At 35.7% G+C, this 25,976-nt stretch overlaps 1 protein-coding gene across 6 annotated transcripts; it reads left to right on the top strand.

Annotated features, from left to right (window-relative positions):
- Nucleotides 1-795: 795 nt before the first annotated feature.
- On the top strand, nt 796-24,162 carry LOC131149251 (pentatricopeptide repeat-containing protein At1g62350). 6 transcript variants are annotated; one of them, XM_058099532.1, is made up of 4 exons: nt 796-1,105; nt 7,409-7,665; nt 19,775-20,112; nt 23,382-24,162. In XM_058099532.1, the coding sequence occupies exons 2-4, from the start codon at nt 7,617-7,619 to the stop codon at nt 23,796-23,798; spliced, it is 804 nt and encodes a 267-aa protein (XP_057955515.1). In that variant the 5' UTR covers nt 796-1,105; nt 7,409-7,616; the 3' UTR covers nt 23,799-24,162. The 6 variants fall into 6 exon arrangements, with proteins under 6 accessions (XP_057955515.1, XP_057955513.1, XP_057955514.1 ...); XM_058099530.1 differs by having other exon boundaries at nt 19,775-20,130; XM_058099531.1 differs by having other exon boundaries at nt 19,766-20,112.
- Nucleotides 24,163-25,976: the final 1,814 nt, after the last annotated feature.

Genomic DNA, 25,976 nt, shown 5'->3' with positions numbered 1-25,976 from the left:
AAGATATCTGTGCCTCAGCCTATTTGTGAATCGTGATTATTTGTATTTTTTATTTGTGTTTAATTTTAATGTTTTGTTGTTTTTATTTTATTAAATTTCCTAACAAACATTTCACATTAGCCGTCACCATTTTCTGCCTGACATCAGTAACCGCATACACCCAAGCTGTAAACCCACGCCGCCTCCACCTCCATGCAGGCCTGGAAAAACGGGTCATAACCCGTTGGGTCACTTGGACCCGCCCATTTAAAATGGGTTCGGGTTTAAAAAAGTTAACCCATTTAATAATTGGGTGGATCACGGGTCAACCCGTTTATAAACGGGTTCAGTGGGTTTGGGCGAGTCACTCGGCGGGTGACCTGTTAATTCGCTGCTTCAGCCTTCAGTGCTTTAGCGGTTTAGCCCCCCTTCAAGCCTTCACAGACTCATAGTAGACCTAGCTAAATAAATAAAAATACGTTAATCCGAACCGCATCCGACCCGTTTTAACCGACTTATAATTATCCATTTACTAAACGAGTCGAATATGATTTTTCATTTTCATATCCGCCCCCTTAGCGGGTCGGATCGGGTTTATCCGGCGGACATCCACCTGCTTACATTAGTAACCTTGGAAAGCCCAATAGGTTACAACCAAAGTCCAAAGACTCCAAACCCAGCCAGCCTAGTGAGCCCACTGCCCAAGTGCCCATGGCCTCACGGCCCACACGCCCTACTCGGCCCCTCCCACTCCAATCCCAGGCCAACCGGCCCAACCCTAAATCCCTAATCACCTAATGCCCGCGGCCCTATTCAATTCGTGCCCTGCTGCCCTATTCGATTCTTCATTTGTGCGTGACGAGCGTCTCTGTTCAGAGAGCCAGCACGGGAGGAGAGAGTGACTGAGTGAGAGGCCCTTCATTCTGGGGTTCTTCTTCGACCCTTTGAAGCCCTCTTTCCTTCGTGAGTTGGTCTTCCACACTGCGAACCAGCAGTAGCCCTTCGCGAGTTCGTCACTTCGTCAGGAGCTTCGCGAGTTCATCGTGGACATTTTCAAACCAGAAGGAGCTCCTCGCAAGCTCGTCTTTGAACGTTTGTGAGTTCATCTGCGTCGAAGTTCGAATTTGTAAGTATTCTTCTTCTTCTTCTACAAATCTGCTTTTTGCTTTCCATGTTCATCAGTTTTTTAGTATGTTTAGCAGCATTGTTTGGGATTTTCACCTTTTGTTTTAACCTTAATGATGGGGAGCTTGAGGAACTCTCTCATGTGGTTCTTGGATTCTTCTTGTTATTACCATTGTGGGGATTTTAGGATTGGTGTTTTGGATAATTATCGTGTTTTCTCTTGTAAATGATTCTGTGCTCACCTGAACACATCTTATCCTTTTTTTCATCTTGCCAATAAATTGTGGAGAGCTACAGTTCCTTCAAAGTAAAGGTGTTGTGTAGATCACCATTCTTGATAGGGTTAGCACCAATGATTTGTTGTAGCCTTGCAGGTTGAGAGACCTTATTAGGCTTTATGTTCAGATGTTTGTGTCATGTGTAGCTATGGTAATAAGGACCGTGCTCATTTATTCTCAGTCCTGTGGCTTGGTGTCTTTGGAACAAGATTTTTGGCCTGTTGGGAAGTGTTATGGGTGCCTTTATTCTTTGGAGGATTTCTTGGTGGTTGAATTTAGAGATTTTGGAAGGCGTGGAACTCTACTTTCATTGTTATTTTGGTTATTTGGTTGGAGAGGAATGCCCAGATTTTTTGAGACCATGGGTCTTCTATGGACTTGATTTGGGACTAGATGCTTAATTCAAGGTGTTTTGGCTTTACTAGTGTTGCTGAGAGTCACCACGATCGATTGGCTCAAACCTAGTTTGGGTGGTCTTCTTGTATGAGCGTTTTCTATTTCTTTTCTTCTCTTAAAAAAATTCACTTTTTACAATATCATGTTTCGTTACATGTTTGTTAAAATGTCCAAGTAGTGATTTGTCTCTATTTTTTTTGTTATCTAACCTCCTGGTCAAATGGAAAACAAAGGCAAATTATTACTAATATTATTCTATATTCTAAATATAAATGCATTTTCTCTTTAAAAATTTAAGCTAGTAATACTATTGCAATTTTTTTTTTTTTTTGGCTTTCTGTGCTCTGTTAAATGGAGCCAAAGGTCTTATTTTGAAGAATCCTCAATTTGAAATGTCATCATTTAGGCATTTCCATGGGCATAAAGGCAATGTGCCTTTTGAGTGCAAAATTTTTAAATGGAACTAAAGATCTTATTTTGAAGAATTCATCTTTTGGAACATCATGTTTTCTTCAATGAAGCTTGTTAAAATGCATAAGTGGCAAATTATTCTTTAGAATTGGCATTGTTGTGCCTTTTGATTGCGAAATTTTCAGAAATTTCTTGGGACTAATTTATTATGTTTGAGTTTGAGTTTCTATTTTGAGTTGGATTGAGACTAATTTATTATGTTTTATTGTTTACAATTTTACTTGCATGAATCAGGAGTTGTTAATTAGTATAAATGATTGAATGATTGATATAGTTATTAAAAAAATTAATACACAAACTAATCACGAGTTACTGTATACAACTTAAATTATTATGACAAAAAATAAATTATTAATAAAATTATATTTGAGAATGACGGATTATCCGCCCATCTGCCATGAATTATCCGACCTAAAATCGCTTAATCCACCACTTAAACGAGTCGAATATGGATTATGATTTTTTCACCCGATAATCCGCCTTATCCGCCACGGATAAACCGAACCGATCCGCTTTGCGAGGTCTAACTCACAGTTCACACACACTCAAAAAAAAAAAACCCTAAGGCTAAGTGAAGTTCCTGACTCCCTAACCCTAACCCGCGCCGCTCCTCTCCAGTCTCCTCATTTGGATCGTCTCCGACCTCTCGGCTCTCAGCTTTCACTCTCTCTGATTGTCAATCCTCTCCAGCTCTCCTCTCCAATTCGGCAGTCCTGAGTCTCCTTTCCTCTCCTCTGGTGACTGGTAGGCCTGGCAAAACGGGCGGGCAGGCCGGGTTTGGGCAAGTCACTAATGGGTCGGGTCATAAACGTGTTGATGTTAAACGGATCACACACATGCCAAACCTAACCCACCCGTTTAATAAATGGGTGGGTAACGGGTCACCCGTTTAAAAATATATAATTTTTTTATTTTAAATCTTTTTAAAATTTCATATAAAATGACATTTTTTTTAAAAAACTGCATTTTATTTATTTATTTCTAAATAAAAAGAACATAAAATGTAAAAAACAATACATCCCTTTAATGAATACATTTTTTAAAAAATGTAAAATTAAAAAAAACACGCACCTCTAAAAATATTAAATATGCATAATATATGCATAAAATATTTAATCTAAATTTAAATGAGTCCCACAATATTTACATACAAAGCTAAATGTAAAATATTTAATAAGTTCATTCATCATTCATATTTTTTTAATTCATGCATTATGCATAACACATGAATCAAATATTCAAGTCCCACAATCAAAACATAATCTTAAAAAATATAACAGTTAAATATTTAGAAACAAAATCAAATTTAAATGAGTTCCATAAAAATTCACAAGATTACAATTTTCAAAAGATAACAAAAAAACTTAATTAGCCATGATTGTTTGTAGAAGCTTCTCCCAAATCATTAATCAAAAGATTTTCAAATTTGACTTCTAATTGTTCAGCTTCTTCTCTTTCTTCACTTGGATCAACTGTAATGACAAAATAAATAGATAACAAATAAGAAACAATAACAATTGACAAAGGATATGAAAGTAAATAAAATGTAATTATTAAAATTATTGAAATAATATTGGAAAAACTCAAAAGAAAAATGCATACTTGCGTGACCAAACAACCAATTTCGAGATGTTATCAATGCTCCTGCATTTTCTGGCAAAAGTGATTTTCGATATTTGTTAAGAACCTGGGCTCCAATGCTGAATGTAGATTTTGATGCAACACTTGTGATAGGAATAGTAAGTACATCACGCGCCATAAGAGATAAATCAGGATATCGAAATCGATTATCTTTCCAATACCGCAATATATCCATTTTAGCATGTTCCACACGATTTAGCTTGGGCTCTTCCAAATATAAATCTAATTGAGATTTTTCTGTAGTAGCACAATATTGGCTTTCATAAAATTCAAATTCCTATCATATATTAGAATAGAAAAACAAACAATATAAATATAACAACTAAAAATAATATATAAAATAAGAATGAAAAATTAGAAAATATAAATGAAGTTACCGAAAGCTCATCTCTAATGAGATTGTGACTACCACCAGTACCCCTAGTAGATGGAGCAGTAGATTCCAAAGAAGATTTTGATTTGTTTGCATAATCTTGGAATAGAGAGTACAACTTCTGACGAAGGAGATTTAGCTTTTGCCGAGAAGTGGATGAATCAATCTTTGAGTAACAAAATTCGACAAATTGAAGCTTGTAACGAGGATCAAGAACAATTGCAAATGCCAAAACGACACTATAACACTTCCAATATTTATCGAACTTCTCTTTCATTTTTGCAACCATACCATTAACAATGCAGTCTGGATTTTCCATTGTTTCAAGTAAATGCAGTTGAATTTTTCATATATTTGAAAAATAAAAATTAGATGTAGGATAATCTAAACCTAAGAAGAGTTTTGTCATGTAGTAAAATGGCTTCAAGAAATTGCAAATGACCTCAGCTCTATTCCACTCTTCATTTGATGGACAATATTTATAATTTGCATCAAGTAAAGCATAATGAATTAAAGCACGTCGATATATGAGTGCACTTTCTATCATCATGAAAGTTGAATTCCACCTAGTTGGTACATTCAAGCGCAAATTGATTGATGCAAGTATACCAACTTGTTTAATGCACTTTTCAAACTTAAGTTTTCTGCCTTCTGAACCGTTAATGTACTTGACACTTTCTCTAATGTTATACAGAACACGTTCAATCACTTTTAAGCCTTCTTGAACAATAAGATTCAAAATATGAGCACAACACCTTACATGAAAATATTCACCGCCACTTACTAAAGGTGCTTGCAAAGATAATTGACTTGATAGAATATCTTGCATGCTATCATTAGCAGTTGCATTATCCAATGTGATGGAAAATATTTTCCTATTAATACCCCATTCCTTAAATACATTAAATGTTTTTTTTTGACAAAGCAACTCTAGAATGTGGGGGTGGCATGTGAGAAAAGTTAATGATCTTACTATGCAAAACCCAATTTTCATCCACAAAATGAACTGTAATTCATAAATATTCTTCGGTCGTAGGAGAAGACCAATAATCAGAAGTCAAACACACTCTACCAAAAACACTCTGTAGTGTAAGTTTAAGTTTCTCCTTCTCCCTTTTACGTATTTTCAAAACATCAGTCGTAGCAGTGTTCCTAGCAATTGGTTTAACATCAGGATTAAGATATTTATGCACATCTCGATTTCCTTCATGCTCAACCCATGAAAAAGATAGCAATGTTTTATTACGGCAATTGCGATCTTCTCACGATAAACATCTTGCTCAATTTTTTTCGCATGAAGTTTGGTTCCATAATCCATATGCATCTGCTTCACATCATAGTTATCACGTAATGGACAACTATTAATGTGGCGTCTCAAATTTGCCGTCCCTGGGTTGAAGCATTAGCAACATATTCAGCCCCACATTTTTTACATTTTGCCTTATGTTTTCCATCAACATCTATAGGTAACAAATAGAATTCATCCCAAGCGGTTGATGTCTTTCTACGTTTTCTCTTTTTGCTAGTGCCATCATTGATAGAAGAATTGTTCTTTTCAGATTTATCTGAAGATGGAGTAATATTACACTCATCATCAAAATCCAAGTTTATGGTGTCCATTATTTGCAATTTGTATTCTTCCTAACAAAGAATAATTTTTTTGGATACGCTGGGTGTCTTGGGCTTTCGCACCAGACTAATTCCCTAATAAAGAAAAATTGTTAAGACTCCGAAAAATAGTAAAATAAAGAAAATGATGAAAATTTTATACATCAAACACAAATCTACATTTTATAAAAATTATTAACTAAAAATTTGTTAGTTTTTTTTTTTTTTTTTGCAACAAATTGTATAAATATATTTGCATTGAAGGAAGCTGCTACGAAAATGGAATCAGGATAATATTATTGGGAAGTCTAGTAGTAGCAGTATACATGTGTGTATGTGTGTGTGTGTGTGTGAGAGAGAGAGACAACTAATTATTGTTTTATTTTTTGTAGGGGAAACACAATAAACATTTATCTATTGTGTATTCATCACGAATTCGTGAAACGAACAGCCAACAACACTTCTATTTATTTTTGTAGTTTAACAAAATATCAAAACAATGGAAGGTTTATCGTCCCACCCTTCTTTTGCTTTTCACTCCTCTCTCTCTCTCTCTCTTGCTCTTCCAGAGGAGACACACAGAACACCACAAGGTCCACAACACAGGACCAAAGCACAGACAGAAAAAACAAAGAGAACAACAAAAGAAGGAAATATCTCTTTTTTAATTTCTGATTCCTTTCTATTAAAAAGCCATTCATGGCCTATTTATACTAAAAATTCACACCTATTTAAGTTTAAATATACAAATTCAAAAGCAAACATGAGATATGCAGATATCTAGAAGAAAACTTGAAAAGAGGGGGAAAAGTTCTGAACAGCGTCAAACAGCTCAAATAAAATAATCACACTCCCGTTAAAAGAGCACTCGAAAACATGATCAGTGCTTCCAACAACGAATAAAGTAATAAATGAACAAAAAAGGCACTAATTAGAACCAGAGATCGTTAAAATTAAAAAAAGGCGGCGTCAAACTAAAACTGCAAATAGAAATATGACAAAAAATAGATAAAAATACTAAAAAATCTTACCTCCACGGCTCCACCTTTGGTTGGCTGCCGGCTGGTCCTCTGCGCACGTCTGTGGATCGTTCGCAGGAGACGACGACTGGCAGCCTGGCAAGTCCGGCACGTAGCAGCGCACTAGTCATCAGAGGAGAGGAAAGACCGCCGGACTGGAGAGGAGAGCTGGAGAGGATTGACTGAGAATCTGAGAGACAGAGAGAGTGAGAGCTGAGAGCCGAGAGGTCAGAGACAACCCAGACGGCCAGACGAGGAGACTTGAGTGGAGAGGCGCGGTGCGGATTAGGGTTAGGGTTTTTTTTTTTTAAGTGTGTGTGATTGTGAAGTGTGAACCGTGACTCCGTGAGGCGTGACGCGTGACGGCTTGAAGTGAAGGGGGGCTGAAGCGTGAGAAGCACTGAACTGAAGCACAGCGAATTAACGGGTCACCTGCTGGGTGACCCGCCCAAACCCACTTAACCCTTTTATAAACGGGGTGATCCGTGACCCGATCGGTTTATGACCCGTTTTTCCAGGTCTAGTGACTGGTGCGCTTCTATGTGCTGGACCTACGAACGATCCACTCGGACCACTCCACACCTTGAGCAGCTCGAGTCGTCGTCTCCTCCAGGCTCCACGGATCACTACCACAAGCTTCAATCCCCTCCCCCCCCCCTAGCTCCACAGACCACTTCTCCACACCTCCAGCGTCCAGCTGCTCCATGGTAAAGATTAAGCTCCCTCATGATCCACAGTCGTAGAGGACCAGCCGACCAGAGGTGGAGCCGTGGAGGTAAGATTTTTTAGTATTTTTATCTATTTTTTGTCATATTTCTAAACTTTATTTTAGGAACTCAAAATGCATGCTTTAGAAATTAGAATGTTTACTTTGATATCCCTTTTCATTATATATTTTTGCACAATAAATTTCTCAATTTTTTCTATAGTTTATTTAGTGAAGTAAGTTGATGAGTGATGACTCTTATGACAGTAAGGATGCATCCAAATTGAAGGACTCTACTTTTTCATGTGTTTGGGGCTTTGTCCACAATTGATCTTCAATCCTTAGTACAACATGCCTAATTTGTGTTTGATTTAGGTGTGTAATGGACTGCTGTTGGCTGTTGGGTTTCATGGATTCTTTATTGTGTTTCCCCTACAAAAAATAAAAGAATAATTAGTTGTCTCTCACTCACACACACACACACAGAGACACACACACACATGCATACTGCTACTACTAGACTTCCCAATAATATTATCCTGATTCCATTTTCGTAGCAGCTTCCTGCCATGCATATATATTTATACAATTTCTTGCAAAAAAAAAACTAACGATTTTTTAGTTAATAATTTTTATAAAACGTAGATTTGTGTTTATTGTATAAAACTTTCATTATTTTCTTTATTTTACTATTTTTCGGAGTCTTAACAATTTTTTTGTTAGGGAATTAGTCTGGTGCGAAAGCCCAAGACACCCAGCGTATCCAAAAAAATTATTCTTTGTTAGGAAGAATACAAATTGCAAATAATGGACACCATAAACTTGGATTTTGATGATGAGTGTAATATTACTCCATCTTCAGATAAATCTGAAAAGAATAGTTCTTCTATCAATGATGGCACTAGCAAAAAGAGACAACGTAGAAAGACATCAACTGCTTGGGATGAATTCTATTTGTTACCTATAGATGTTGATGGAAAACATAAGGCAAAATGTAAAAAATGTGGGGCTGAATATGTTGCTAATGCTTCAACCCATGGGACGGCAAATTTGAGACGCCACATTAATAGTTGTCCATTACGTGATAACTATGATGTGAAGCAGATGCATATGGATTATGGAACCAAACTTCATGCGAAAAAAATTGAGCAAGATGTTTATCGTGAGAAGATGACAAGCGCCGTAATAAAACATTGCTATCTTTTTCATGGGTTGAGCATGAAGAAATCGAGATGTGCATAAATATCTTAATCCTGATGTTAAACCAATTGCTAGGATCACTGCTAAGGCTGATGTTTTGAAAATACGTAAAAGGGAGAAGGAGAAACTTAAACTTACACTACAGAGTGTTTTTGGTAGAGTGTGTTTGACTTCATATTATTTCTCTTCTCCTATGACTGAAGGATATTTATGTATTACAGTTCATTTTGTGGATGAAAATTGGGTTTTGCATAGTAAGATCATTAACTTTTCTCACATGCCACCCCCACATTCTGGAGTTGCTTTGTCAGAAAAAACATTTAATGTATCGAAGGAATGGGGTATTGATAGGAAAATATTTTCCATTACATTGGATAATGCAACTGCTAATGATAGTATGCAAGATATTCTATCAAGTTTATTGTCTTTGCAAGCACCTTTAGTAAGTGGCGGTGAATATTTTCATGTAAGGTGTTGTGCTCATATTTTGAATCTTATTGTTCAAGAAGGCTTAAAAGTGATTGAACGTGTTGTGTATAACATTAGAGAAAGTGTCAGGTACATTAAGGGTTCAGAAGGGTGAAAACTTAAGTTTGAAGAATGCATTAAACAAGTTGGTATACTTGCTTCAATCAGTTTGCGCTTGGATGTATCAACTAGGTGAAATTCAACTTTCATGATGATAGAAAGTGCACTCATATATCGACGGGCTTTAATTCATTATGCTTTACTTGATGCAAATTATAAGTATTTTCCGTTAAATGAAGAGTGGAATAGAGCTGAAGTCATTTGCAATTTCTTGAAGCCATTTTTCGACATGACAAAACTCTTCTCGGGTTCGGATTTTCCTACATCTAATTTGTATTTTTCAAATATATGGAAAATTCAATTGCATTTACTTGAAACAATGGAAAATCCGGACTGCATTGTTAATGGTATGACTGCAAAAATGAAAGAGAAGTTCAATAAATATTGGAAGTGTTATAGTGTCGTTTTGGCATTTGCAGTTGTTCTTGATCCTCGTTACAAGCTTCAATTTGTTGAATTTTTTTACTCAAAGATTGATTCCTCCACTTCTCGGCAAAAGCTAAATCTCCTTCGCCAGAAGTTGTACTCTCTATTCCAAGATTATGCAAACAAATCAAAATCTTCTTTGGAATCTACTGCTCCATCTACTAGTGGTAGTGACAATCTATTTATAAATTTATTTATCACAATGAATTATCAATCTATTTAAAAAGAGATGGAAATCATATTAAAAAATTACCTGATGTTGTGTACGGAAATAAGCATAGATTTTAAGCTTTGGAATTGGATTTGGACAAAACTTAATAAATTTTGTATTATATTTTGTTTGAGTTCACACAAATTTAAATCCAAAGGCCAAACTCCAAGCTCCCAAATATGGGATAAAGATTATTCACTTAGTATTAGGTGCAATACATGACATATTTGCAAGTTTAAAAAAAAAAAAAAAAACACACACACACACACACACATATACATGCACTCACACAGCATCATTTCAATTCTTTGGTACCTAAGTACCAAAAGGAACAATCTATAATTGTCACAGAGAATATATTAGGATGAAACAGATAAAAATATACAACAAGTGATCAAGGCATCCTCCTAAAAAAAAAAAGAACAAAATAAAAATGGAAAAATAAATAAATAAGTAAAAAAAATAAACCAAAACATTGAAACAAAACTATTTAATCAATCAGCATCTTCCCACATCTGCTAAATAAATAAACATTTTTAGCTTCCAAAAATTTTACTCACGCAACTAGACCATTCAATACCTAGATTATTTGATATTTCAAAAGCCACCATTACTAACAACCATAATTCTAGAACAAAATATACAAGAAGAATTCTCAAAAAACTTCATAATCGCATTATCTTAAATTGACCCTAAAGTTCCAAAAAGCTTCTAACCTCTGCAAAAACCAAGGAGCCACCGCATTTGGGCGTAGTGACAATACTCCATCTTATAGTGGAGGTCAGGGATTCAACGTTTGGTAATGTGGAAGCCTGCCCTTTGGGGTGAATTAAAGCAACAACAAGGAACATGGAACATTACCTAGCGATGATTGCATTCTTGTGGCGATAAGAAGTGTGGTGAATCACGCCCCTCAACTACCCAAAATTGCGTCCTCTAGCGCGCTTCCTAATTGATACTCTTTGTTTCTCTCTCTCTGTTATAGTTCCGATGGGGGGACCATGGGAGTGTAAGATAGCGTTGAAGCACCAACATGCTCAATAGAATCCCTGTCTTCCGAAATCCCCAAACCTCGTCAGGAAGCACGGTAGCGGCAGTGAGTCATATTTAAAGAGATAGAAATCATATTAAAAAATTACCTGATGTTGTGTATGGAAATAAGCATAGATTTTAAGCTTTGGAATTGGATTTGTGTGGATTTGGACAAAACTTAATAAATTTTGTATTATATTTTGTTTGAATTCACACAAATTTAAATCCGAAGGTTGAACTCCAAGCTCCCAAACATGGGATAAAGATTATTCACTTATTATTAGGTGCAATACATGACATATTTGCAAGTTGTTTTTTTTAAAAAAAAAAACACTCACACACACATGCACTCACACAGCATCATTTCAATTCTTTGGTACCTAAGTACCAAAAGGAACAATCTATAATTGTCATAGAGAATATATTAGGATGAAACAGATAAAAATATACAACAAGTGCTCAAGGCATCCTCCTAAAAAAAAATAAAAATAAAAATAAAAATGGAAAAATAAATAAATAAGTAAAAACAATAGACCAAAACATTAAAACAAAACTATTTAATCAATCAGCATCTTCCCTAAATAAATAAACATTTTTAGCTTCCAAAAATTTTACTCACGCAACTAGACCATTCAATACCTAAATTATTTGATATTTCAAAAGCCACCATTACTAACAACCATAATTCTAGAACAAAATATACAAGAACTCTTCTCAAAAAACTTCAGAATCGCATTATCTTAAATTGACTCTAAAGTTCCAAAAAGCTTCTAACCTTTGCAAAAACCAAGGAGCCACCGCATTTGGGCGTAGTGGCAATACTCCATCTTATAGGGGAGGTCAGGGATTCAACGTTGGGTAATGTGGAAGCCTGCCCTTTGGGGCGAATTAAAGCAACAACAAGGAACATGGAACATTACCTAGCGATGATTGCGTTCTTGTGGCGATAAGAAGTGTGGTGAATCAAGCCCCCCTACTACCCAAAATTGCGTTCTCCATCGCGCTTCCTAATTGAATCTCTCTCTTTCTCTCTCCCTCTTACAGTTCCGATGGGGGGACCATGGGGGTGTAAGATAGCGTCGAAGCACCAACGTGCTCAATAGAATCCCTGTCTTCTGAAATCCCCAAGCCCCATTAGGAAGCACGGCAGCGGCAGTGAGTCATATTAAAAGAGATGGAAATCATATTAAAAAATTACCTGATGTTGTGTACGGAAATAAGCATAGATTTTAAGCTTTGGAATTGGATTATTGTGGATTTGGACAAAACTTAATAAATTTTGTATTATATTTTGTTTGAATTCACACAAATTTAAATCCAAAGGCCAAACTCCAAGCTCCCAAACATGGGATAAAGATTATTCACTTATTATTAGGTGCAATACATGACATATTTGCAAGTTAAAAAAAAAACACACACACACACACACACACACACACACACACACACACACACGCACTCACACAGCATCATTTCAATTCTTTGGTACCTAAGTACCAAAAGGAACAATCTATAATTGTCACAGAGAATATATTAGGATGAAACAGATAAAAATATACAACAAGTGATCAAGGCATCCTCCTAAAAAAAAAAAAAGAACAAAATAAAAATGGAAAAATAAATAAATAAGTAAAAAAAATAAACCAAAACATTAAAACAAAACTATTTAATCAATCAGCATCTTCCCACATCTGCTAAATAAATAAACATTTTTAGCTTCCAAAAATTTTACTCACGCAACTAGACCATTCAATACCTAGATTATTTGATATTTCAAAAGCCACCATTACTAACAACCATAATTCTAGAACAAAATATACAAGAACACTTCTCAAAAAACTTCAGAATCGCATTATCTTAAATTGACTCTAAAGTTCCAAAAAGCTTCTAACCTCTGCAAAAACCAAGGAGCCACCGCATTTGGGTGTAGTGGCAATACTCCATCTTATAGGGGAGGTCAGGGATTCAACGTTTGGTAATGTGGAAGCCTGCCCTTTGGGGCGAATTAAAGCAACAACAAGGAACATGGAACGTTACCTAGCGATGATTGCATTCTTGTGGTGATAAGAAGTGTGGTGAATCACGCCCCCCAACTACCCAAAATTGCGTCCTCCAGCTCGCTTTCTAATTGAATCTCTCTCTTTCTCTCTCCCTGTTACAGTTCTGATGGGGGGACCATGGGGGTGTAAGATAACGTCGAAGCACCAACGTGCTCAATAGAATCCCTGTCTTCCGAAATCCCCCAACCCCGTCAAGAAGCACGGCAGCGGCAGTGAGTCATATTAAAAGAGATGGAAATCATATTAAAAAATTACCGGATATTGTGTACGTAAATAAGCATAGATTTTAAGCTTTGGAATTGGATTTGTGTGGATTTAGACAAAACTTAATAAATTTTGTATTATATTTTGTTTGAATTCACACAAATTTAAATCCAAAGGCCAAACTCCAAGCTCCCAAACATGGGATAAAGATTATTCACTTATTATTAGGTGCAATACATGACATATTTGCAAGTTTTTTTTTTAAAAAAAAGAGCACACACACACACACACACACGCACGCACTCACACAGCATCATTTCAATTCTTTGACACCCTGTACCAAAAGGAAACAGAGAATATATTAGGATGAAACAGATAAAAATATACAACAAGTGATCAAGGCATCCTCCTAAAAAAAAAAAAAACAAAATAAAAATGGAAAAATAAATAAATAAGTAAAAACAATAGACCAAAACATTAAAACAAAACTATTTAATCAATCAGCATCTTCCCACATCTGCTAAATAAATAAACATTTTTAGCTTCCAAAAATTTTACTCATGCAACTAGACCATTCAATACCTAGATTATTTGATATTTCAAAAGCCACCATTACTAACAACCATAATTCTAGAACAAAATATACAAGAACACTTCTCAAAAAACTTCAGAATCGCACTATCTTAAATTGACTCTAATGTTCCAAAAAGCTTCTAACCTCTGCAAAAATCAAGGAGCCACCGCATTTGGGTGTAGTGGCAATACTCCATCTTATAGTGGAGGTCAGGGATTCAACATTTGGTAATGTGGAAGCCTGCCCTTTGGGGCGAATTAAAGCAACAAGGAACATTACCGAGCGATGATTGCATTCTTGTGGCGATAAGAAGTGTGGTGAATCACGCCTCCCAACTACCCAAAATTGCGTCCTCCAGCGCGCTTCCTAATTGAATCTCTCTCTTTCTCTCTCCCTGTTACAGTTCCGATGGGGGGACCATGGGGGTGTAAGATAGCGTCGAAGCACCAACGTGCTCAATAGAATCCTTGTCTTCCGAAATCCCCCAACCCGGTTAGGAAGCACGGCAGCGGCAGTGAGTCATATTAAAAGAGATGGAAATCATATTAAAAAATTACCTGATGTTGTGTACGGAAATAAGCATAGATTTTAAGCTTTGGAATTGGATTTGGACAAAACTTAATAAATTTTGTATTATATTTTGTTTGAATTCACACAAATTTAAATCCAAAGGCCAAACTCCAAGCTCCCAAACATGGGATAAAGATTATTCACTTATTATTAGGTGCAATACATGACATATTTGCAAGTTTGAAAAAAAAAAAAAAAGCACACACACACGCGCGTGCGCGCACTCACACAGCATCATTTCAATTCTTTGGTACCTAAGTACCAAAAGGAACAATCTATAATTGTCACAGAGAATATATTTGGATGAAACATATAAAAATATACAACAAGTGATCAAGGCATCCTCCTAAAAAAAAAAAAAGAACAAAATAAAAATGGAAAAAGAAAAAGAAATAAATACATAAAAACAATAGACCAAAACATTAAAACAAAACTATTTAATCAATCAGCATCTTCCCACATCTGCTAAATAAATAAACATTTTTAGCTTCCAAAAATTTTACTCACGCAACTTGACCATTCAATACCTAGATTATTTGATATTTCAAAAGCCACCATTACTAACAACCATAATTCTAGAACAAAATATACAAGAACACTTCTCAAAAAACTTCAGAATCGCATTATCTTAAATTGACTCTAATGTTCCAAAAAGCTTCTAACCTCTGGAAAAACCAAGGAGCCACCGCATTTGGGCGTAGTGGCAATACTCCAACTTATAGTGGAGGTTAGGGATTCAACGTTTGGTAATGTGGAAGCCTGCCCTTTGGGGCGAATTAAAGCAACAAGGAACATTACCTAGCGATGATTGCATTCTTGTGGCGATAGGAAGTGTGGTGAATCTCGCCCCCCAACTACCCAAAATTGCGTCCTCCAGCGTGCTTCCTAATTAAATCTCTCTCTTTCTCTCTCCCTCTTACAGTTCCGATGGGGGGACCATGGGGGTGTAAGACAGCGTCGAAGCACCAACGTGCTCAATAGAATCCCTGTCTTCCGAAATCCCTAAACCCCGTCTGGAAGCACGACAGCGGTAGTGAGTCAATCATGGGCTTTTGGAAGACAGGAGCAAATGACAGTGATTTTCACTATCTTCTTGTCCAAAGACATATTGATTGCAACATACAATATGTATATATAACCCTCCTAGAGGATTTCCCCTTGAAACCCAACCTATACAACTTCTCAATTCAAAATTTGAAAATCAGCGCTAAGTAATTGAGTAAAACCGTCGACGGTTTCAGACATACTATTGACGATTTGAAGCCGAGACCAAACAGTTGATGTAAAAGGACAAAAACAATCGATTGTTTCTTCTGCACCTGGCAAAACCGTTGATAGTTTCCTTCTGCATGGCTAGCAACTCTATTTTCAATTATGTTTTCTCTTTGTACATACATTCACTCATCATATGAGCCACATATGACAACAATTTTCACCTTGGCGAATATACACCCCTTGGGAGAAAATCGAAAAGATAACCCGCTGCTCCACCTAAGACAATAGGTTGGGACCGCCTCAAGTCTAGTAATTGGAAACATAAACCAAGTCCAAGCAATGCTTGAACTTGTCTGTGGTAGTTTCGGTCATTGCCATATATCCCGACTTAGTTGTAGAGAGTGCAACCAGAGAGTGTACCCTGAACTTCCAACAAATAGGTTTTCTCACAACAGTAAACACATACCCTGTTGTAGACCTTCTGTCATCCAAGTTTCCTACATAGTCTGCATCCACAAATCCCACAACTGATGGTTCACTTTGTTGTCTGCCGAACATGATGTCATAGTCAGAAGTACTCACACTGACAGCTTGTGCCAGACGCGGCCTTGTACTAACCATAGCATACATCAAACACCCCACTGCATTATCATAGGGGACCTTTGACATGTCACGATTGTCATCATTCGTCCTTGGCCATTGAGCAGCAGACAATTTTAAATGATTCGTCAACGGTGTACACACTGGTTTTGCATTAACCATGCCAAACCTCTTCAACACTTTCTCCCCAAAATCACCCTTAGATAACCACAATCTTCCTGCAGTTTTGTTCCTGCGAATCTCTAACCCAAGAATCTTCTTGGCCACACCCAAAATCTTCATGTCAAATTCTTTTCTCAATAGAGTTTCGAACTGATTAACTTCAGTCAAAGTTTTCCTAGCAATTAACATGTCATTCACATAAAACAATAGAGAAAACACCCACTTGCATCCTATCGCCCTCTTCCCTTCTAGAAGCTCCACCAACTCCCACATCTGATTCTTATGCAATGATTTCATTTCTTATACCATAGCACCTATCCGTCTACTTTTCCCTTGGCCGTGCACCGCTTCTTGAAAAATAGTAGAAACCTTGCTGCTAGTTATGAGTGCATAAGACATCAGATTATCAAATTAATACCTGAGTGGTGGCCTGATAATGCATCTGGACCCATGATCCTGCTGGTCTCCCGAACTAGAACTCCCTGCATTATGAACAATGTTATCTCTGCCATGAGTCTGTAAGTCCACCTACATCACAATCTCATTTCTGTTGCATTTTTTACTGTGATACTATTGGTCTTCCGAGTTAGAACTTCCTGCATTATGAACAATGTCCTCTCTGTCTTGAGTTTCCAACTCCATTTGCATCACATGCTCATTGTTGCTGCAGTTTTCTGGCACCTGTTTTTCTTCATCTACCTGAGTACGCTGCACCATGGCTTTCTCCACTGATCACCGCCTTGTTTGCTATTGGATCCCACAACTTGAACCCACATTTATGATACCCCAGAAAGATGTATCGTCTAGACTTTGTATCAAGTTTAGATCTCACTTCACTAGAAACGTGCAGGGCTAGACATCTAAACACTTTCAAACCAGAGTAGTCTACCGCATTACCCGTCCACACCTCCCTTGTAACTTTCTCATCTAGTGATACCCTTGGCGATCGGTTAATCGAGAAACATGCCATACTCATTGACTTTACCAAGAAGTTCCTTGCAAGTCCTGCATACAACCTGAGACACCAAGCCCTTTCAGTTAGAGTTCTGTTCACCCTTTCCGCCACGCTATTCAATTGTGGTGTCCTGCATACTATGAAATGTCTCCCTATGGCATGCTATTGTAAAACTCCTTGAACACCAGCGTACTCAGTTCCATTGTCTGACCTGAAGATCTTTCTCTCAGTTTGGTTTTCCACCTCAGCCACAAGTTAAACCTGGAAAACATCTCTGACTTGTGCCGTATGAAGTACACCAAGACCTTTCATGATAAACTCACGAAGTACATATGTCCAACCCATGATACTAGCCTCACTGGTTGCCAAAAATCTGAATAAATGTAGTTAAGAATACCTTCCGTCTTATGTGTGACTGTTTTACACAAAATAGTATTATCTGACTCAGAATCTGTATCTGTAGTTCCACCTGCAACTGTGGTACCTAGCAGAGTATAGATATTTCTCGCTAACTTTTGTCCCTTTATCATTGTTAAGACGCCCTTACACACCTTCATTACCCCATTTTCAGATTTATAACTAAACTTGTTACAATCTAAAGTGCCCAATGAAATCACATTCTTCCGTAAATCCGGTACACGCCTTACATCACATAATGTTCTCACAACACCATATATTTTAATTCTGATATTCCCTATTCTGATAATTTTGCATGAAGCATCATTTCCCATTAGAGAAGAATCAGAATTAACTGACCTGTAGGTGTTGAACCAAATTTTATTTGGTGTCATGTGATAATAACATCTTGAATCTAGGATCCGAGAGTCCGTGAGGCATTTTGAACCCGATGAAATAGAAAGCATGTCACCATCACTGCTCCCTAAGTCTTTTTCTTCCATTACATTCGCAAATTTTGACGAACCCTCTTAATTTTCTGTATTCCCTTTTTTCACTCCGGACACTCCGGTTTTATGTGCCCGATTTTTCTGCACTTAAAACACCTTATGTCCTTCTTCTTCCCGGACTGTGACCAAGATTTATAATTACTTGATTTGCTTCAGAACTTGCTTCTCCCATGTTCGTGGTTACCTTTTATCACAAGCAAGACCTTGCGAAATTTCATCTGATGAAAGCCCAACAGAGTGCTTGTTACCTCTTCCAAATTCAGGGTTTCTTTGCCCAATGTTAGAGTCGTAACCAGAGCTTCATGCGTATGAGACGCAGGTAGGGAATTCAACAGCATCAACGCCTTGTCTTCTTCCTCGAACTTCACATCAACCCGCATCAAATCACTTATAATTTGATTGAATGCATTGATATGTTGGTTCAAATCAGAGCCCTTCGCCATCTTAAGCCAATACAACTTCTGCTTAAGATACAACTTGTTCGTTAAAGACGTAGACTTGTACTAGCTTTCAAGTTTCTACCAAACAGTCGTAGGAGATTTCTCATCCATGATGTGATACAAGACGTCATCGTCCAGACAAAACCTGATGGTCTCCACAGCCTTCGATTCCAATTCCTTTCAACGTGTTTTGTCCATGCCTTCCGGTTGACCTCCGTATAAAGCCTTCATCATACCTTGTTGCACTAATAGATCTTTAACCTTTCTCTGCCATAGTTCAAAATTACCCGTTCCATTGAATTTAACAATATCGAACTTCGAAGAAGAAATTCTAGAAGCCATTATAACCTAATGTTCTGATACCAATTTGTTGTGCAAATGAATGCGTAGCGGAAACAAATGATCTTACAACACTGCAACCAATAGTGAAATATACAGAAAATACAATCACACAGATTATATGAAAGCAATAAAACAATGACACGAAATATTACATGATTCGGCAATGCCTACATACACGGAGCAAACGACAGTGATTTTCACTATCTTCTTGTCCAAAGACATGGAACACAACTTAAAACATGTATATATAACCCTTCAGGAGGTTTTCCCCCCAAAACCCAACCTATACAACTTCCCAATTCAAAATTTGAAAACTAGCGTTGAGTAATTGAGCAAAACTGTTGATAGTTTTAGACATACCGTCGACAGTTTGAAGTCGAGACCAAACAGTCAATGTAATAGGACAAAAACAGTCGACTGTTTCTTTTGCACCTGGCAAAACCGTCAACAATTTCAGGAAACTGTGAAACCGTTGACGGTTTCCTCTTGCATGGCCAACAATTCTGTTTTCAACTATGTTTTCTCTTTGTACATGCATTCCACTCAACATATGAGTCATATATTACAGCAAATTTTAATATTAATATAAAAATATATATAAAAAATCTAATAATGCATATGCATTTTTTCTTTTTTTCTTTTAGCAATTCTTAATGTATGACTATTGTTAATGATAACATGATAGTGTTTTCAGCCTTCAGAATGTTGCGTTGCACTCAGACTCTCCTTCAAAAAGCTTCACCTAAAAACTCTCTGCTGCCTCTCTCTTGTCTCCAAATCCTAGCTCTCTCAAACCATGATGAACATGCAGACTGGCTCATCCGCTCCATCTCTGGGTCAGCCTCCAGCCCAAGCCTGTCAATATGGAGGCGCAAGAAAGAGATGAGCAAAGAGGGCCTAATTGTCGTCAAAGAGCTCAAGAGGCTACAATCAAACGCCATCCGTCTGGACCGCTTCATGGGCTCCCATGTCTCTCGCCTCCTCAAGTCTGATCTCTTTGCCGTGCTTGCCGAATTTCAGAGGCAAGGCCAAGTATTTCTCTGTATGAAGGTTCTTAATCTTTTCAATTCTGAAAATTTTATTTTAATACAATTCTGCTTGGTTACCAAGAAAACTAAGGAAAGGAGAGTGGAAGAATATTTGAAGTTCCTGGGGCTGTTTGGTTGGAATTTTGAATGTATTTTCTTGCTTTCAGGTGCTACAATCAATGCAATCTTTGCTTGGTAACCCACTTAAAGTCTTTCAAAAAGTCTCATAACTTTTTCGGAATGCTAAAAAAAAAAGTCTATTTTGCAGTTATCTGAAATCAGAAAAAAAAGAAAAAGAAAAAAGAAGATGCCCTGTGTGTGTGTGTGTTAGATTTATTGAGGCACATCAATAAATTAGGGCTAGATAGAGTTTGTGACCGAAGGAAACTTTGTGTTTATGAGCTTTGCCTCCACTGCTTCTGCTGAAGATACTCATCAATTTCAATGAGATTGGTTGAACTGCTCAAGATCAATACTTATGTTGAAGCTTATCATGATGCTATACGTGAAAGAAATATGGTGTTAATTGTACTTATTTGGCATGCGATATTCCAGGACAAAAAATTTTTCAGCAGCTTCTTCTTCTTGCCTGCTCTGTTGAAATTAGCTATTAGTATCTAATGTTGGTTCAAGCTCTTTGAGATTAGTAGTGTCACTGCACCATTTTCCCCCAAAAACACTTCAAGGCCTTTTGATCAGTCTTGTTTGTCTTACTACTTGCTCCTTTATGGCCCTTCCTTCGCAATATGGTGAGGCTTTCACACATGCACTGTGTTGTAGCAATTTTGTTTGTTTAATGAGCTGGTTTGGGTTCTCTCCAAGGAGATAGCCCAATGGATTGAACCTGAGATTTCATCTTGGAGATCCTAGCTTAAAGTACTATGGGTATGGGATTAGGGATGAGGGTTTTGTGATGGGGCAGGACTACACAGAGTGTATAATCCAAGGCTCAGTGGACTTTCTGATGAACCCAAGAAAAACCCCACATTTTCAGCAATAACTAATTGGCCGGTGTATGTTCTTTGTTGATGATGCAGTTTTTATTTATGATTATAGCACATTCTGATTCTGAGGGGGAAAGATGGAGAGATTATATTGAAATCGAATAGGGTATAAGATACGAATTTAGGTGCATGACAGTATAAATGAGGAAACTGACAAAATTTTATTGCCATGAAATACAAAAAAGTGATGCATTTGTTTCTGTTTTCATTTTTTTTTTGTTTAGTGTTGTGTTTTGTTTGTTTTTTGTGATAAAAATAAATAAAGAAATTAGTTAGATATGGTTGTGAAGTCTTTTGAGACTTTTTTTTTTTGAATTTTATTATATTATTATATTTAGCATTTTGATAATTGAAACAGATGTTTTATGTAGTTATCTTTTATTAAAAGGTAGCAATGAAAACAAAAACAGCACCAAATGAAAATGTTTGCAGTGCACCCTCAGTTTGAAAATTGTTTTCTTGTATGCTTAATTTAGACAAATATTTGAATTGTTGACTATCTAGCTATGCATGGATGTGACTTTCATAGCTTCTTGGCTGTCCTTGAGTTCTGTGAAGCATGGATATAGGAGCACAGACACGAAAATTTTTAAAAAAATAGAATATGGCATTGAAAAGATAAATTTTTAAGTGTGTACATATATATATATATATATATAAAATATTTTACATGTATATGTTCGTATTTACAATGTTTTATTTAAAACATATATGACTAGCGCCAGATGTGTTAAATGAAAAGATGAAACATGACATGAATAGCGTGATAACTTTAAATGCTATATTTCTCCTACAAGGCATGTGCCAATTTCCTCAAATTACTTTGTGATTAAAATATTCCCTTTCAACGTGAAAAGTCATCACATGTTAATTTGTGGTTGATGCATTTTCATAGTCAGAATATTTGTATGCAAGTGTTATCTGCATTGTGAATTAACATCTTTGAAATATCTTACATTTATCAGAAAATAATTATAGGAGGACCAATATCCTTTGGCTTGTTCTGTTTCTTAATTCATGAACCTCATGAGCTGGGGAAATAAAGAGGAAAAGGATAACCATGCACCTTATTGCCCGTGGTTTGTATCTTTGATTCTTGGTCTTGATTTGTGTTGCATTTAGTTTGTTTCTGCAACTCAAAATAAATAAATAAAATGTGGGTGTGAAGTCTTTCTGAAGCATTTTCATTTCGAGACAAACATGTTATCAAACATGTTTCTTTGAAGAGGTGAAAACAAAAAGAAAAACAAACCAAAAGTTTCCAAATGCACCTTTAGTTTTGGAAGTTACTTTTCTTGTATGCCTTGGATAAATCTTGAATCCTGCAGACAATCTTGATGTGTGGACCTGATTTCTGTAGGTACTTGGTTGGCCTCGAGTTACTATTTATGAAGCTTTGATATAGCTATAGGAACATTGAGATCCTAAATTGAAACGTTATGATATGGTATGGTGCCTGGCAGGGATATATCTATAATCGTGTGTGTGATTTATACCACTCTATATTGCATTTCATATTTGGAACATACAAACATTCTTTGTGTTTTTCACATTTGTGTGTGATTTGTTTGTCAATATTTTCTTTTCTATGACATATTTTAACCATGCATAACGAACACCAGAAGGCTTAAATTTAAATTTAGAACAAGATACAAATACAAAAAGAACTTTAACTGATTTGAAAGATGTTACATTTCTTGTATATACCTTGTGCTGATTTCTTTAATTATTTCATGAATTAAAATGTCTTCACATGAAAAAGGATGACATGTTAAGATTTGTGGTTTACCAGGTTCATCTTGAATAATATTCGATGCATATTCAAAGTTAAAATCTTTATAAGCAAGTATGTATACATGTTTTTGAAACATCTAACATTATCCAAAAATATCCCAGGAGTATTGATATTGGATATTGACGCATTGCCACTCTCTAGAGGTATCCTGTGCTTGTTAATTGTTATTTCATTAGAAATTGGAGCTGAGTTTCTGTCGGTCATTCTTGTAGTTGAAAATTTTGTTATTGTACTTTTATAGGATATATTGCTGCAATTGGCCTAGGCTAGGTTTGTTTCAATGTTTAATTGACCTATTGGTTGAAGGAAAAGAAATGAAGAAGAGAACTAAGTGATTGCCATTGTTGTATTTCCTTGCAATATGTTTGTGAGGCCCATTGAATAATTAGTCTTGACCCTGCGCGTAAAATGGAAAGCCGAACTTAACGTTGATATAGTAGAATTTTAATATTTTCTGATATGCTTTTTCTGCAGTTATATGATGTGGTACGCAAGGAAATATGGTACCGGCCCGACATGTTCTTTTACAGAGACATGCTGATGATGCTTGCGAGGAATCGAAAAGTAGATGAAGCAAAGCAGGTGTGGGTTGATTTGAAGAGAGAGGAGGTTCTGTTTGATCAGCACACATTTGGGGACATTATACGGTGCTTTTTAGACAGTGGATTGCCTTCGGAAGCAATGGACATATATGATGAAATGAGACAATCTCCCGACCCCCCAATCTCATTACCTTATCGGGTCATATTGAAAGGTCTTGTCCCTTACCCAGAATTGAGGGAGAAGGTAAAGGATGACTTCTTAGAGCTTTTCCCTAATATGATTGTGTATGATCCCCCTGAAGACTTGTTTGAAGACCAACGATCGAGTACAATGGAAGAAGATGACTGAGAGTATATGGCCTTCGTCATGATTTTGCCTACTTGGGGAAACTAGTCATGTGAAGAACTTCAAAGGAGTAATGCCGTTTCACAGTGATGATATTGTGCTCTGAAATGAGCTGGTAAGTTATTGTGCAGTATTGTCAAATAGGTGAGTTGTGTTATAGCAGTATTCTGAACTATAGCATTTTCGTGGTCTTTTTTTAACTCGGTTTCTCCCTCTATTTTCTTATCTCTCTCTCTCTCTCTCTCTCCCTCCCTCTTCTTCTTCGCTTTAGGTTTTTGAGGCCTTCAACTAAGAGTTGCATTTAAACATTGTAGCAATTGCTGGACCATTTAGTGGGTCAATTATAGATGTTAATGTTCCTATGTTAGATTTGCTGATTGATGTAGACACTGGTCCATTATAAAGAATCATATCAGGTCTGCTTAATGGAGTGGGATGGGAATGAAATGGTGAAGTATTAAAGAAATAAAGTAATAAATTTAATTTAATTTTTCTTGATTTGTATCCCTTCCTATGTACCAAAACAAAAGGCTCAAGGCCTATAACATGACAGACTTAGGTATAATATGTAGGAGAATGGTCATTGAAATTGTGCTACAATTTTAGTGATGGCAGCTTGGTAGAATTTAACGAAGAAAAATATAAAAGAAATTAATTTTTCATTGAACTTTTTATTTATATTAAAAAATCAAAAAAAATTTGCTATTTTTTAAAATGATAGGTCAATGACAAGTAAAATTATTTATTTATTTATTAATTTACAATATATATATATATATATATATATATATTTTTTTTTTTTTGAATTCTTAAGATCGTTGTTGGGGATGGCATTTGTGGACAACTGAAGAAAGTCAAGAAACCCATACTGCCCCAAGGGGAGGGGATTTGTGATGCTGTGATTTGTTTTGGGCAACCTTTTCTTTTTAAAGAAGAATAAAAAAACATTCTATGTTTGTGGGCATCCACAATTTACCACCTGTCAGAAGCACATGCGCTCCTTCATAAAGCCACTTTGTTTGATTACGCATGTTATTAGTTTTAGCTTTTTTTTAAAAAATTAATTATATTAGAATAAAACTTTAATATTATTAGATATAAAAAATAGTTCCTTTTTTATTTTTTATTCATTTATTTTTTTCAAATAAAATCATTGATTTTTTAGACGAAACTTTAGATATTTTTTTATCAAGGATTTTGTGTGAAAAAAAAAAAACTAGAAAAAGAAACAATGAAGTTCATTTTTTCATACATTTTTCTATATCGAATATTATTAAGTACAAATATTTATTTTAATATGATTAAAAATTAAGAAAACATTGTCCATTGAATTATCATTTTATTTTCTTTCCCATTTTACTTCATAATTATGGACAAAAATCCTTTCTTTCATTATTATTTTTTAAATAATTTACAATTTCTAAATGGACCTTTATGGTTCGTTTGGAACTTGAAAAATATTAAGGAAAGAAAATAAAAATAAGAAGGATTCTACTTTTTCATATTTGATTATCAAGGAAAATAAAAAAGAAAATAAAAAATATAACAAATTAATGAACAAAATTTAAATTTTACACATCCTTAAGATTTGAATTTTTAAAAATTTTAATCACATTAAACAATTTTTCATTTTAATGGTATTTAATATAAAAAGAAAACATAATGAAAAATAAATTTTCTTTTTATCATCCTTTCATTTCCTTTTATCAAATAAAATTTTTAATCCAATTCTATAGTAAAGAATATTCATTAAATCTTGATTGGTACGGTAATATTAAATTTTTGATAGTAGAATACAACAATAAAAGTAATATAAATATATTAGTGTGTGCATATGTAAGCACATGTCTCTAATATGACTCATGACCACAATGCCTTTATCAATACATATTATATAATTTACTAAGGCATGTAAAAGTGAATGGGAAGAAGTGTAATCCATTAGAGTATAAGTAAATGGGGAAAAAGTGTAAGTCACAAATTTTGGATTCTTTGTATTGGGTATCTATATATGATTTGTTAAATGCATTATGTGTGTGGGTAAGACATCATTATGTCTATTTTGCCCTATTATATTCCCCTTTCCTCATTCCAATTGGTACTATTAATAATATTAGGAAAGAAAATGTGTAATAAGTAAAAGGGGAATTTACATAAGTAAAAGTGAATGAGGAAAAAGTG

This window comes from Malania oleifera, chromosome 2, assembly GCF_029873635.1.
Source record: "Malania oleifera isolate guangnan ecotype guangnan chromosome 2, ASM2987363v1, whole genome shotgun sequence".
Taxonomy (NCBI): Eukaryota; Viridiplantae; Streptophyta; class Magnoliopsida; order Santalales; family Ximeniaceae; genus Malania; species Malania oleifera.
This window is presented reverse-complemented; position numbering and strand designations above follow the sequence as displayed.

Coding starts and splice junctions, on each gene's coding strand:
- LOC131149251 (XM_058099529.1), top strand. CDS start 7,617: ATGATCCACAGTCGTAGAGGACCAGCCGACCAGAGGTGGAGCCGTGGA. Junction 7,666..19,765: donor CCAGAGGTGGAGCCGTGGAG/GTAAGATTTTTT, acceptor ATAACATGATAG/TGTTTTCAGCCTTCAGAATG. Junction 20,131..23,381: donor AAGTATTTCTCTGTATGAAG/GTTCTTAATCTT, acceptor CTTTTTCTGCAG/TTATATGATGTGGTACGCAA.